The 12,902-nt window shown below is 40.6% G+C and overlaps 1 protein-coding gene across 1 annotated transcript; it reads left to right on the forward strand.

The window, feature by feature from the left end:
* Nucleotides 1–2,614: 2,614 nt before the first annotated feature.
* LOC133764673 (eukaryotic initiation factor 4A-III-like) lies at nucleotides 2,615–3,822 on the forward strand. Its single transcript, XM_062198355.1, is given in 1 exon segment — nucleotides 2,615–3,822. A coding segment is annotated over 1 exon segment (1,194 nt). The 5' UTR covers nucleotides 2,615–2,628.
* Nucleotides 3,823–12,902: the final 9,080 nt, after the last annotated feature.

Here is a 12,902-nt window from a genome sequence, read left to right on the forward strand (position 1 = left end):
CTTACCTTACACTTTATAGAAAAATTGACTCAAAATGGATCAAGGATCTAAATCTATGACCTGATACCATCAAATTACTAGAGGAGAACATTGGGAAAATTCTGCAAGACATTAGCATAGGCAAAGATTTCATGGAAAAGACCCCACAGTCACCGGCAATAAAAGCCAAAATTGATAAATGGGATTACATCAAGCTAAGAAGCTTCCACACTGCAAAGGAAACATTAAACAAAGTGAGGAAACAGTTGACAGAAAGGGAGAAAATATTTGTAACTATATGCAACTAATAAAGGTTTAATATCCAAAATCTATGAAAAGCTCAAGGAACTCAACAACAACAAAACAGACAATCCAGTTAAGAAATGGGCAAAGGACTTCAACAGGCATATTTCAAAAGATGAAATTCAAGTGGCCAACAGACACTTGAAAAAATGCTAAGGACCACTAACCATCATACCAATGCAAATGAAAACCAAAATTTGGCTTCACCCAACCCCAGTTAGAATGCCTCTCATACAGAAATCAAAAAAACAGGGGCTGGTATTGTGGCATGGCCAGTTAAACCACCACCTGCAGACCAGAATCCCATTTGGACATCAGTTAGTGGCTTCTTCTTGACTTAGCCCTGGCCATTGCAGGAGGTAACCAATTGATGGAAGATATTCTCTCTCTCTCTCTCTCTCTCTCTCTCTCTCTCTCTTTCTCTCTCTCTCTTTCTCCAACTCTGCCTTTCAAAAAATAATAAATCTTAAGAATAAAGGAGGAGAAGAATAAATCTTAAGAATAAAGGAAAAAAGAAAACATAAAACAGTAAATGCTGGCGAGGATGTAAGGAAAACGTTCCCTAATCTACTGTTGGTGGGAAGACAAACTAATACAGCCATTATGGAGGACAGTAGAGAGATTCCTCAGAAAGTTGAAAATAGATCTACCATATGACCCAGCAACCCCAGTACTGGGAATTTACCCAAACAAAATAAAATCAGCATATGAAAGAGTTATCTGTAACCCCATGGTTATTGCAATTCAATTCACAATAGCTAAGATATGAAATCAACCCAGATGCCCATAAACCAATGACTGGATAAAGAAAATGTGGTATATGTACACTACAGAATATAAGTCAGCCATAAAAAAGAATGAAGTCCTGTCTTTTGCAACAAAATGTATGCAAATGGAAACCATTATACTTAGTGAAATTATCCCATCCCAAAAAGACAAACACCATATGTTTTCCCTCATCTGAGGTAACTAATAGAGTACAAAAAATGTAATGTATCTTAGCAAAATTGACATTTTGGGAATTGATTAGCTTACAGCCCTTGTCTCTACCATTTGGAAGAGTGATTTTTTTTAATTTTTATTGATACTTAGTGGAGGGTTAATCTTATGATTATAAAATACACTGAGAGTCTGACATTGTGAAAGTCAAAAGAAAGAATAAGTGAGGAAGGAGGAGGGAGGGTGAGAACAGTAGTGGGAGGTATCACTATGCTATTAAATCTGTATCAAACGTGTCTACCTTATATACATAAAAAAGAGAAGTCTGGAGAGCTATTATTTTCTATATGTTTGATAAGTAAAGTCTCATGGATAGGGTACATCTGAGGTCAAACCAGAAGTAACTGAATGAGCTAGTTGTCTGGATATCTGGCAGCAATGTGTCCAGAAAGAGGAGATAGCACATGCATAGGTCCTGAGACAAGGCAAAGCACAGCGGCCTATGGGGCTGAAGTAGAGTGATTTAGAGGGAGTGGTAGGAGATAACCCTTTTTTTAAGGAATTATTTATTTATTTGAAAGTCATGGCCAGCACCACGGCTCACTTGGCTAATCTTCCACCTGTGGTGCCGGCACCCCGGGTTCTAGTCCCGGTTGGGGCGCCGGATTCTGTCCTGGTTGCTCCTCTTCCAGTCCAGCTCTCTGCTATGGCCCGGGAAGGCAGTGGAGGATGGCCCAAGTGCTTGGGCCTTGCACCCGCATGGGAGACCAGGAGGAAGCACCTCACTCCTAGCTTCGGATCGGCACAGCGCACCGGCTATGGCAGCCATTTGGGGAGTGAACCAACGGAAAAAGGAAGACCTTTCTCTATGTCTCTCTCTCTCACTGTCTAACTCTGCCTGTCCAAAAAAAAAAAAAAAAAAAAAAAAGAGTTACACAGAGAGAGAAGGAGAGATAGAAAGAGAGGTCTTCCATCTGCTTGTTCACTCCCCAATTGGCCATAATGGTCAGAGCTACCCCGATCCAAAGCCAGGAGCCAGGAGTTTCTTCCAGGTCTTCCACGTGAGTGCAGGGGCCCAAGCACTTGGTCCATCTTCTACTGCTTTCCCAGGTCTTAGTGGAGAGATGGATCAGAAGTAGAGCAGCCGGGACTTGAGCCGGCACCCATATGGGATGCCAGCACTGCAGGCAGCGGCTTTACCCGCTACACCACAGCACGGGCGCCAGAAATAGCCCTTTTAAGAACTCTGGGCTTCCTTCTAAGGGAGATGAAAACCAATGGAGGCTTTCAGCAGACCAATGAAATGACCTGACCTAAGTTTGAAGAAAATTTCTATGCTTTTCAATGATGTATAGACAACAGAGAAAATAGTTAGAAAGATTTCTAGGCTTTCAGGCAGCTGGAATTATGGCGGCCACGGCCACGATGGCGAACTCGGGTTCGGCGCGGAAGCGGCTCCTCAAGGAGGAAGACATGACCAAAGTGGAGTTTGAGACCAGCGAGGAGGTGGGCGTGACCCCCACGTTCGACACCATGGGCCTGCGGGAGGACTTGCTGCGCAGCATCTATGCCTACGGCTTTGAGAAACCCTCAGCCATCCAGCAGCACGCCATCAAGCAGATCATTAAAGGGAAAGACGTCAGTATACCCGTCCTCCAGAGCTTAGACATTCAGGTCTGGGAAACGCAAGCTTTGATCTTGGCGCCAACCAGAGAGTTAGCTGTGCAGATCCAGAAGGGCCTGCTGGCGCTCGGGGGCTACAGGAACATGCAGTGCCACGCCTGCATCTGGGGCACCAATGTGGGCGAGGACGTCCGCAAGCTGGATTACGGGCCGCATGTGGTCGCCGGCACGCCGGGGCGCGTCTTCCACCTGATTCGTCGCAGAAGCTTAAGGACGCACACCATCAAGATGCTGGTGTTGGACGAGGCTGACAAGATGCTGAACAAGGGTTTCAAAGAGCAGATTTACGACGTGTACAGGTACCTGCCTCCAGCCACACAGGTGGTTCTCATCAGTGCCACTCTGCCGCACGAGATCCTGGAGATGACCAACTGGTTCATGACAGACCCCATCCGCATCCTGGTGAAACGTGATGAATTGACTCTGGAAGGCATCAAACAGTTCTTTGTGGCGGTGGGAAGGGAGGAGTAGAAGTTTGACACCCTGTGTGACCTCTGCGACACGCTGACCATCACCCAGGCGGTCATCTTCTGTAACACCAAGAGGGAGGTTGACTGGCTGACGGAGAAGATGCGGGAAGCCAACTTTACCGTGTCTTCCATGCACGGAGACATGCCGCAGAAAGAGCGGGACTCCATCATGAAGGAGTTCCGCTCTGGCGCCAGCCGGGTGCTCATCTCCACAGACGTGTGGGCGCGGGGCCTGGACGTCCCTCAGGTGTCCCTCATCATTAACTACGACCTCCCCAACAACAGAGAGCTGTACATCCACAGGATCGGGAGGTCAGGGCACTATGACCGCAAGGGCGTGGCCATCAACTTCGTGAAGAACGACGACATCCGCATCCTGCGGGACATCGAGCAGTACTACTCCACGCAGATCGGCGAGATGCCCATGAACGTTGCCGATCTGATCTGAAGGGCGCGGAAGCCGTCCACCTGCTTGGGCAGAGCGAGGGGTCGACGCCAGCCGAGGCCCCGCCCTGGGAGCCTGCTGGGGGAGTCTTTTCTTAGCCACGTGTAAATAATACATTGTTCTCAGCCTTTTTCATTAAATGTTGGAAACTTCAAAAAAAAAAAAAGAAAGAAAGAAAGAAAGATTTCTAATAGTACATGCAGGAGATAATAGTGAGTTGGGTGACATGAGCATATGTGGTAAGAAATGATCAGATTTGTGGTATGTGTTGAAGGTGTAGCCATAAAAATTTACTTGTGGGTTGGCTATGAGATATAAGGAAAAGTAAGGAGTCTAGAATGCTTCAGTGTTTTAGGAATCAAGATAACAGCACAATTGTCTTTGCTGGGTCTCTGACTAAATCACTGTCAGATGATGTGTTACTCATCTTAAAATGAGGTAGTTTTATTAGATGACTCCTGCCTCCCATATACCCAGATTATGATATACTCCACTGTTGCAGAACATAAAAACTTCATTGAAATATTTATTGGTTACCAACTATACGCACTATTATTCTACATCCAAGTTTCTATTCAGTGAGCTGTCTTAGGCATATGCTGTATGGGAAGATGGAACACACTTTGAGTTGAACCTTTTGATTAAGAGTGATGAGATGGTAATTGCCTTCCTGTGACAAAAATATTTTTCACTTGCCTTTTTGCTGAACAAGAGAAGATATCTACTAATCACACAAGTAATCCTTTTCATTTTGCCAGTGTTCTTGTATGAACAGGCCGAGTCAATGGCAAGTATTTTCAAGCAGCAAGAATTGCTGTCTACAGTTTATGTGCACTGGCTGAGCTCACCTCCTCCTTCCTGCCAAAGACTAAGCCAAAAAACTCCTTTTTTTCTAATTGAATGTTGGCCTATTACCTTTATTAAAAAAAATATATAGACTATTGTCAGAACAGTTTGAAGTTCACAGCAAACTTGATCAGAAGGCACAGAGATATTCCAAATGCCCTGAATCTCCCTCTCTATCAAAATCTCTCCAAGGTATCAAACTCTCACCCCAATGGTATGCTTTTTACCATCGATGATTCTGCACTGACATGTTGTTATCACCCAGAGGCTCTGGTTTCCCTTAGAGTTCATTCTTCTTGTTGTACATGCTGTGTGTGGAAGCAAACTTCATAATGACATGTTTCTGTCATTACAGTACTATTCAGAGGGATTTTCCCCTAAGAGTCCTATGGGCCCCACCTCTTCATCCTTCTTCTCCCCAACCCTTTATACCATCTCTATGGTTTTTCCTTTTCAGGATACTGTACTGTTGGAATCACACAGTACATAGCCTTTTCACCTTGGCTTCTCTCACTTCTTTCAAGCAATATTCAAGTCTCTTTCTTTTTTTTTTTATGAAAATAGCAGATACAGGTCATTATACATTTGCCCAAATCCATAGAATGTACAACACCAAAACTGATCCCTAAGGTAAACTATGGTGATATTAATGTCAATGTAGATTTATCAGTTTAATAATGTTCCACTTTAGTGGAGGATGCTCACAATGGGGGAGGATATTGTATATATAGGGAAGAGTATACACAGAACATCTTTGTATCTTCCATTCAATATTTCTGTGAACCTTATTTTCTTCGACCAACTTCGAAATGAGGTCATCTCTAGAAATTAGATCAAACTTGAGCTGTGAAGTAGCAGTCTCCAACTGTCCTTTCTTTTGTTGCTCCTGAACCAGGAGTTCTTGGGTGCTCTGTATAGAACTACGAAGGGCAATACAGTTTTGCTGCAAAATGTGTACCTGTTTCCGTTCCACCTCCACAGTTGATCCCATTTCCTGTATTTTGAGGAGCATGGCTGATCCAGATTTCTCAAGAGATTCTGTGATGTGCTTCTCCTGAGCCAGTTGTCTCCTTAGCTCCTGAATTTTAAGGTTCATTTTATGTTTTGTGGTCTTCAGTTCCTCTTCAATAATGGCTGCATTCTTCTTTGTCTCTGAGGCAATTTCCAGAGTGGCAGTCAACCTTTGTACTTCATCTTGCGCCTTATCCTCTTCTTCTTTTACATCTCTCAGTTGTTGGCGCAAATTCATCACTTCAAGATGCAACAGCTTCAGGTCTTTGGAATGCTCCTCCTGTATTACATTAAGTCGATCCTTCAGAAAAGCTGTTTTCTGTGGAGTCAAATCCTTCTCAGTTTGCATACGAAAAATATTCATCTTCAAGGACTGGATGAGGCTTTCTAGATGGCACATTCGATTTACCAGAAACTCACAGTTCTTCCATAAAATATCGGTTTTTCCTGAGCAAATAACTTCATTATGGACAGGACTAATGACCTTCTGGCTGGCAGGGTCTTCTAAATAGTTTGGAGCTTCCAACTGACCTCTTTTTTCACCATAGTCCAACATTATTAGGTCACTCCTCAGAGAACTGGTCTGTTCCTCGACTATTCTCATCCTTTGCTGAAGTACCGTGAATGTTTCAGAAGCTGTAGTGTTGATATGGGCTGGAGAAAGGACCGGTCTGCACACTGTAGTTTCCATATCAAGTCTCTTTCATGTGTTTTCATCGCTTAAAACTCATTTCCAGGGCCAGCACTATGGCATATCAGGTAAACTTGCAGCCTGCAGTGTTGGCATCTCATATGGGCACTGGTTCAAGACCCCAGCTGCTCCACTTCCCATCCAGCTCTCTGCTACAGCCTGGGAAAGCAGTCGAACATGATCCAAGGCCTTGGGTCCCTGCACCCATGTGGGAGACCCAGAAGAAGCTCCTGGCTCCTGGACCCTTGCTTCGGATCAGTGTAGCTCTGGACGTTGTGGCCAATTGAGGAGTGAACCAATGCATGAAAAACCTCTCTCTCTCTCTGCCTCTCTGCCTCTCTCTGTAACTCTGACTTTCAAATAAATTAGTAAATCTTTTAAAAACAACTCATTTCCTTTTAGTTTTGAATGAGATACTATTATCTGGTTGTACTGCCATTTATTTATCCATTCACATATTCAAGGACAGCTTAGTGGTTTATAGATTTCAACAACTATGAATAAAACTTCTATAAACTTTTGAGTGGACAAACTTTCAACTGATTGGGGTAAATACTACAGTAATTACTAAGTACTATGTTTAGCTTTGCAAGAAGCTTCCAAACTGTCTCTTTTTTTATTTTTAAAATTGTATTTAAGGCATATATTTCATATACACAGATTTAGTAATACGGTGATACTTCCCACCTTATCCTCCCTATGTCTTGCTCCCACATTTCTTCCTTCTTTCTCCCCATTTTCACTCTTAATTTTTTTAACTTTTATTTAATAAATATAAATTTCCAAAGTACAGCTTTTGTATTATAGTGGCTTTTCCCCCCCATAACTTCCCTCCCACCTGCAACCCTCCCCTTTCCCGCTCCCTCTCCCCTTCCATTCACATCAAGATTCATTTTCAATTATCTTTATATACATAAGATCAATTTAGTATATATTAAGTAAAGATTGCATCAATTTGCACCCACACAGAAACACAAAGTGTAAAGTACTGTTTGAGTACTAGTTATAGCATTAAATCACAATGTACAGCACATTAAGGACAGAGATCCTACATGGGGAGTAAGTGCACAGTGACTCCTATTGTTGACTTAACAATTGACACTCTTGTTTATGGCGTCAGTAATCACCCTAGGCTCTTGTCATGAGTTGCCAAGGCTGTGGAAGCCTTTTGAATTCACCGACTCCGATCTTTTTTAGACAAGGCCATGTTCAAAGTGGAAGTTCTCTCCTTTCAGAGGAAGGTACCTCCTTCTTTGATGGTCCGTTCTTTCTACTGGGATCTCACTCGCAGAAATCTTTCATTTAGGTTTTTTTTTGTTTTGTTTTTTTTTTTTTTTTTTTTTTTTTGCCAGAGTGTCTTGGCTTTCCATGCCTAAAATACTCTCATGGGCTCTTCAGCCAGATCCAAATGCCTTAAGGGCTGATTCTGAGGCCAGAGTGCTGCCAAACTGTCTTTCAGAGTGGCCATATCACTGAGGATTCTGCCTATCAATAAATGAGAGTACCTGTTGCTCCACATTCTTGGCAAGATTTTATGTAGTTAGTGTTTGGATTTTGGCTCTTCCAATAGGTGTGTAGTGTTATAAGAATCACAGTGTTGTTTTAATTTGAAATTCCCCAAAGGCATATTTCTCCGTCATCTATATATCTCCTTTGGTGAGGTGTCTGCCAATTTATTAATTAACCAGATTATTTGTGTTATAATTGTTTAGTTTTAAGAATTCTGACATTTTATATATGTTGAAAAGATACCTACACTCCTGTGTTTATTGCCACATTATTCACAATTGCCAAGATAGGAAATAAGCTTAAGTGGGAATTAATGAATAAGTGGATAAAGAAAAATGTATATATGCCTACAATGGAATACTGTTCAGTCATTAAAAAGGAAGAATCCTGTCATTAGTATACAATGAACACTAAGTGAAATCAGCAAGACACAGAAAGACAAATCTTGTATGATCTCACTAATACGTAGAATATTAAAAGTTTATTCCACAGAATAGAGAGTAGAATGATGGTTACCAGGGACTGAAGTCACTGGGGTAGAAGGTAGCAGTGTTGATGGTCAAAGAATACAAAGTTTCAGTTAGGAGGAATGAATTTAAGAGATTGATTGAACAACATGGTGACTACACTTACTAACATATTCTTTTCTAATTTTTACTTATTTATTTATATCAAGGGAACAGATTCCATGTACTTCATATATATGTTTTAAGAACATTATGATACTTCCCACGCATCTCCCTGCCTTTTTTCTTTTTTGTTTTTCTCTTAATTTTTGTGATGACATTTCAGCTTGCTTTGTAATCACAAGATTAATCCTCCACTAAATAAAGATTTCAACACATACTAAGAAGGAAAACCATTTTTTTCTCAGGAGTATAGACAAGGACTGTGAATAATAATCAAACCTAAATATGTCAATTTTACTCATATGCATTGCATTTGTTGGTTGCGTATACATTAATTGCCACAAATCAGAAAATCATACGATATTTGTCTTTTGGGGACTGATTTATTTCACTAACATAATGGTCTCTGGTTGCATCCATTTTGTTGTGAAAGACAGGATGTGATGTGTTATCATGTTATCAACACAAAAATGGTAACTAAATAAGGTCATGCATATGTTTATTAACTAGACTTAATTCTTGCACAATGTATATAGACTTTAAAACATCATGTTGTACATGGTGAATACAAACGATTTCGTTTATCAGCTTAAAAATAAAATTAAACTGTTTCAGAGATACAGTAATATTTACTATGTTCATTAATATATTTTCTATTCATTGACTGTTTTTTGCTCCTCAGTTGATGGATAAATAAAATATGGTTTATTCATCAGTGGAAATGATTTGGTAATAAAGAGGAATTAAATACTGATTTGTGCTGTCATATTAATGAAACTTAAAAACAAGTGAAGTGAAAGAAGTCAGTTACAAGACTCCATACTGTATATATCTCATTACTATGTATAAGATACATAGTATATATCTATTACTATGTATACATGAGATACATGTATCTCCTATGAGATACATAGTATGTATCTTCTATTACTATGTATGAGATACATATGTATCTAATTACTATGAACGGTTCAGAATAAATAAATCTGTAAAGATATGAAATCCCCATGGCATTGGGAAGGGGGCAGGAATGAGAAATGGCTTCTATGGGTGAAGGTTTTAGAGGAGGGAAGTTGATGAAAATGTTCTGAAATTGATCACAGAAATGGGTACAAAACTCAGTGAATATTCAAAAAATCATTGAATCAGGCACTCCAAGTGAGTGAATTGTATGGTATGTGTGTACTGTCTATGAATCTGGTTTTTTTAAAAAGATTTTTTTATTTATTTTATTTGAGAGGTAGAGTTACAGACAGTGAGAGAGAGAGAGACAGAGAAAAAGGTCTTCCTTGCGTTGGTTCACTCCCCAAATGACTACAACAGTCGGAGCTGCGCAGATCTGAAGCTAGGAGCCAGGAGCTTCTTCCAGGTCTCCCACGTGCGTGCAGGGGCCCAAGCACTTGGGCCATCTTTCACTTTGCTATGGCTTTCCCAGGCCATAGCAAAGAGCTAGATTGAAAGTGGAGCTCCAGGACTAGAACCAGTGGCCACAGGCAGAGGATTAACCTACTGCATCACAGTGCCGGCCCCTATGAATCTGTTTTTAAAGTAATCTATTTTACATCATAACAGTTCTCTCTAGCACTCTCTCACTCTCTCTGTCTCTAAGTGTGTGTGTGTGTGTATGTGTGTGTGTGAATACAGAGTTTCACAAAATAACTCTTACTCTTCATATCCCACCATTGTTTTCTATTTTATTAAAAATTATCTCAACCCATATTTTCGCTATATATTCCTGGGGCTTAAAAACAATGTTAGTATTGTTTCTAGAGGTTCTGTAGGTTGAATAGGCTCTCCTGGATGGCTCTAGTTGGGGTGTTTTTCATGCAACAGCAGTCAGATACAGGCTGGGCTGCAGACTTGAGATCCAGCTGTGCTGAATATCCCAGAAGACTTGCTTCAGGCAGTTGGTGCTGACAGTCAGCTGGGAGCCCAGCTCAGACTCTCAGCTAACCAACCACACTTGACTTCTACGTGTGCTCTGGGTTCTCATAGCTTGGCATCTCAGTTTCAGAGGAATGTCCCAAGAGTGAATTTTCCATGAAACCTAAGTGGAAGCTGCAAGACTCTTATGACCCAGCCTTCGAAGTCCTAAATGACACTTCTTTTGCCTTTTACTGGTCAAACAAATTATTAAGTGCAACCTAGATTCAGGAGGAGACATAGGTTCCCTTTTCTCAATGACAGCAGAGTCAGAGAGTTTGTGACTGTATTTAATTGATCATGATTCATTCCATTAATTCCATGACCCACTAATGGGTTGCAACATATAGTTTGAAAAATATTGCTCTAATCTAATGAAGTATTGTGTCTTCTAATACCAGCATTTCTAGAGTCTATGCATTAATTAGATCTCATGTCAGGCTATGAGGGTACTAATTTCTTCCACTTGAAAACAGGTACAGAGAAGAACAAGATAGCAAATGAGAGGTGTGGCAGATTCTGTTGCCTGTGGTCAGGTTCCTGCCTGGAAGGACAACTGTCTCTTCTGCAGCATGCTGCTCATTTGAGTCCAGGTAAGTTTACAGTAAATGCCTTACCAAAGCACCACGTGTAGTATTAAAGGGCAGGCCTGGAAGTCATCAGTAACCAGCCTGGCCACTGCTGTGTATGTGGTAGAAGGGAGTGTGCAAATCTTCAGTGAGGCAGAGAGACAAAAGATTCATTGAGACATACTCCATTCGTTAATGTTTCCTTGGGCATGGGCAATGATGGAAATTATATTCTTAGTAAAATGAAGAGCCTTTTATTTACAATCTCTGTGATAGAGTATCAACCTGTAAATGGGGACTTTAAAAACTTTGTAGAAAATGGAATTAAAAGTTTATATTGGTGCAAAATAATTCTTAAACCCATGCATACTCATTTTATGTCTTAATACTCAGGGTAGACTTTGTTGAAACTCTAGAAATACTTGAGATACACAAGTGTTTTCTATTCCCTTGGCTTCTCAATGCAGGACAAAATATAAGGCAATAGGATCATTAAGAATGAGTGGGCAGAAAAAGTATGAATTTGTGAACCAACTAGAATTTTACTGAGCCAAACCATTTGAAAAACTGATTTGCAAGCTGAGGTTAGCTGCAACAAAAAGGAGTTTTAATCAGTCCAAATTGCACCCATATGGTTAACTACAACATGAACATAATCTCTAGGGGGAAAAGAAGAAGAAGAAAAATGCTCTATTTCTGTAATTTTATTCTATTGGATGCTGTGTGATGCTCCTAAATGGACAAACTTCTAAATGACCATGTAATTCCCAATCTCTGCATGATAGAAAGAAGAGTATAAATATGCAAAAGCTGTTCTATTCCATGGTCGCATGGATACCAAGCAGATGGGTAAATGAACATGAACCTGTTCTTTACAAACACAGAGAAACCCTGTCAATCCAAGCTGTATCCATCTGCCTATACAGCAACAGCAATGCTTTATCCAAGAGAGTAAGGGTAAATGCAAGACTACTGTTGAGAGAAAGCTGTCTGAACTGTGGAGTCTAGCTAATATCAAAACAATAAATTAGAGGTGGGTGTTTGGCATGGCAGTCAAGTAGCTGTTTGGGAGTGCATGGTTCAAGTCCTGGCTTCCTTCTAATATTTACCTGTGAGGCAGCAGGCAGTGGCCCAAGTACTTGGGTCCCTAACACTCACAAAAGAGTCCCAGACTGAGTTCAAGGATTCTGGCTTTGGCCTGGCCCAGCCTTCCCTGTTGCAGGCATTTGGTGAGTGATCCAGTGAATGGAAGATCTCTTTTCTCTCTCTCTCACTCTCTCTCTCTCTCTCTCTCTCTCTCACTTTCAAGCAAAATGAAAATAAGATTTTAAAAAATGATAATAATGAATTAGTTCACAAGTATATAAACTTAGAATTATAAGCTCCAATAGATAAACTCCAAATACTAAAACTGTTTGGATAATTAAGTGCCTTGTTTAATAATTCCAACTTATTAGTAAGTTATAAAACTCAAAGATTACATTTTCTTGTCTATAAAATAGGGAAAGACATTATACTGCCTCCAGGGATCTTTGTGAAGGTGAACCAAAACAATTTCAAACTTTTTGCATAGTGTCTGACACATGACACATGTTCACTAATTATAAAAATAATATTAATAATTTTATTATAATTGTCATCTCACAACCATCTGTGGTTCCTGGGAAATAGTTTCCACCCCATTTCCCTGTCTTTCCATTCCACAATCCCGTTAAACATTGTGTGCTTTTTATTTCTCTTCAGTCAATAAAAAAACTTTTTCTCCTATGAAACCTCACCATTGCCCTGCAGGCCCAGAAAAGGAAAATTCTGGCATGAAAGGAGATAAAGGATCTGAAAGTGCTTCTCGTGGGAGACTGTCTTTTTTCCTCCAGCTATCACATATCACTCAAGAGTCCTTTGGAT

Source organism: Lepus europaeus, chromosome 7 (assembly GCF_033115175.1).
Source record: "Lepus europaeus isolate LE1 chromosome 7, mLepTim1.pri, whole genome shotgun sequence".
Lineage (NCBI taxonomy): Eukaryota > Metazoa > Chordata > Mammalia > Lagomorpha > Leporidae > Lepus > Lepus europaeus.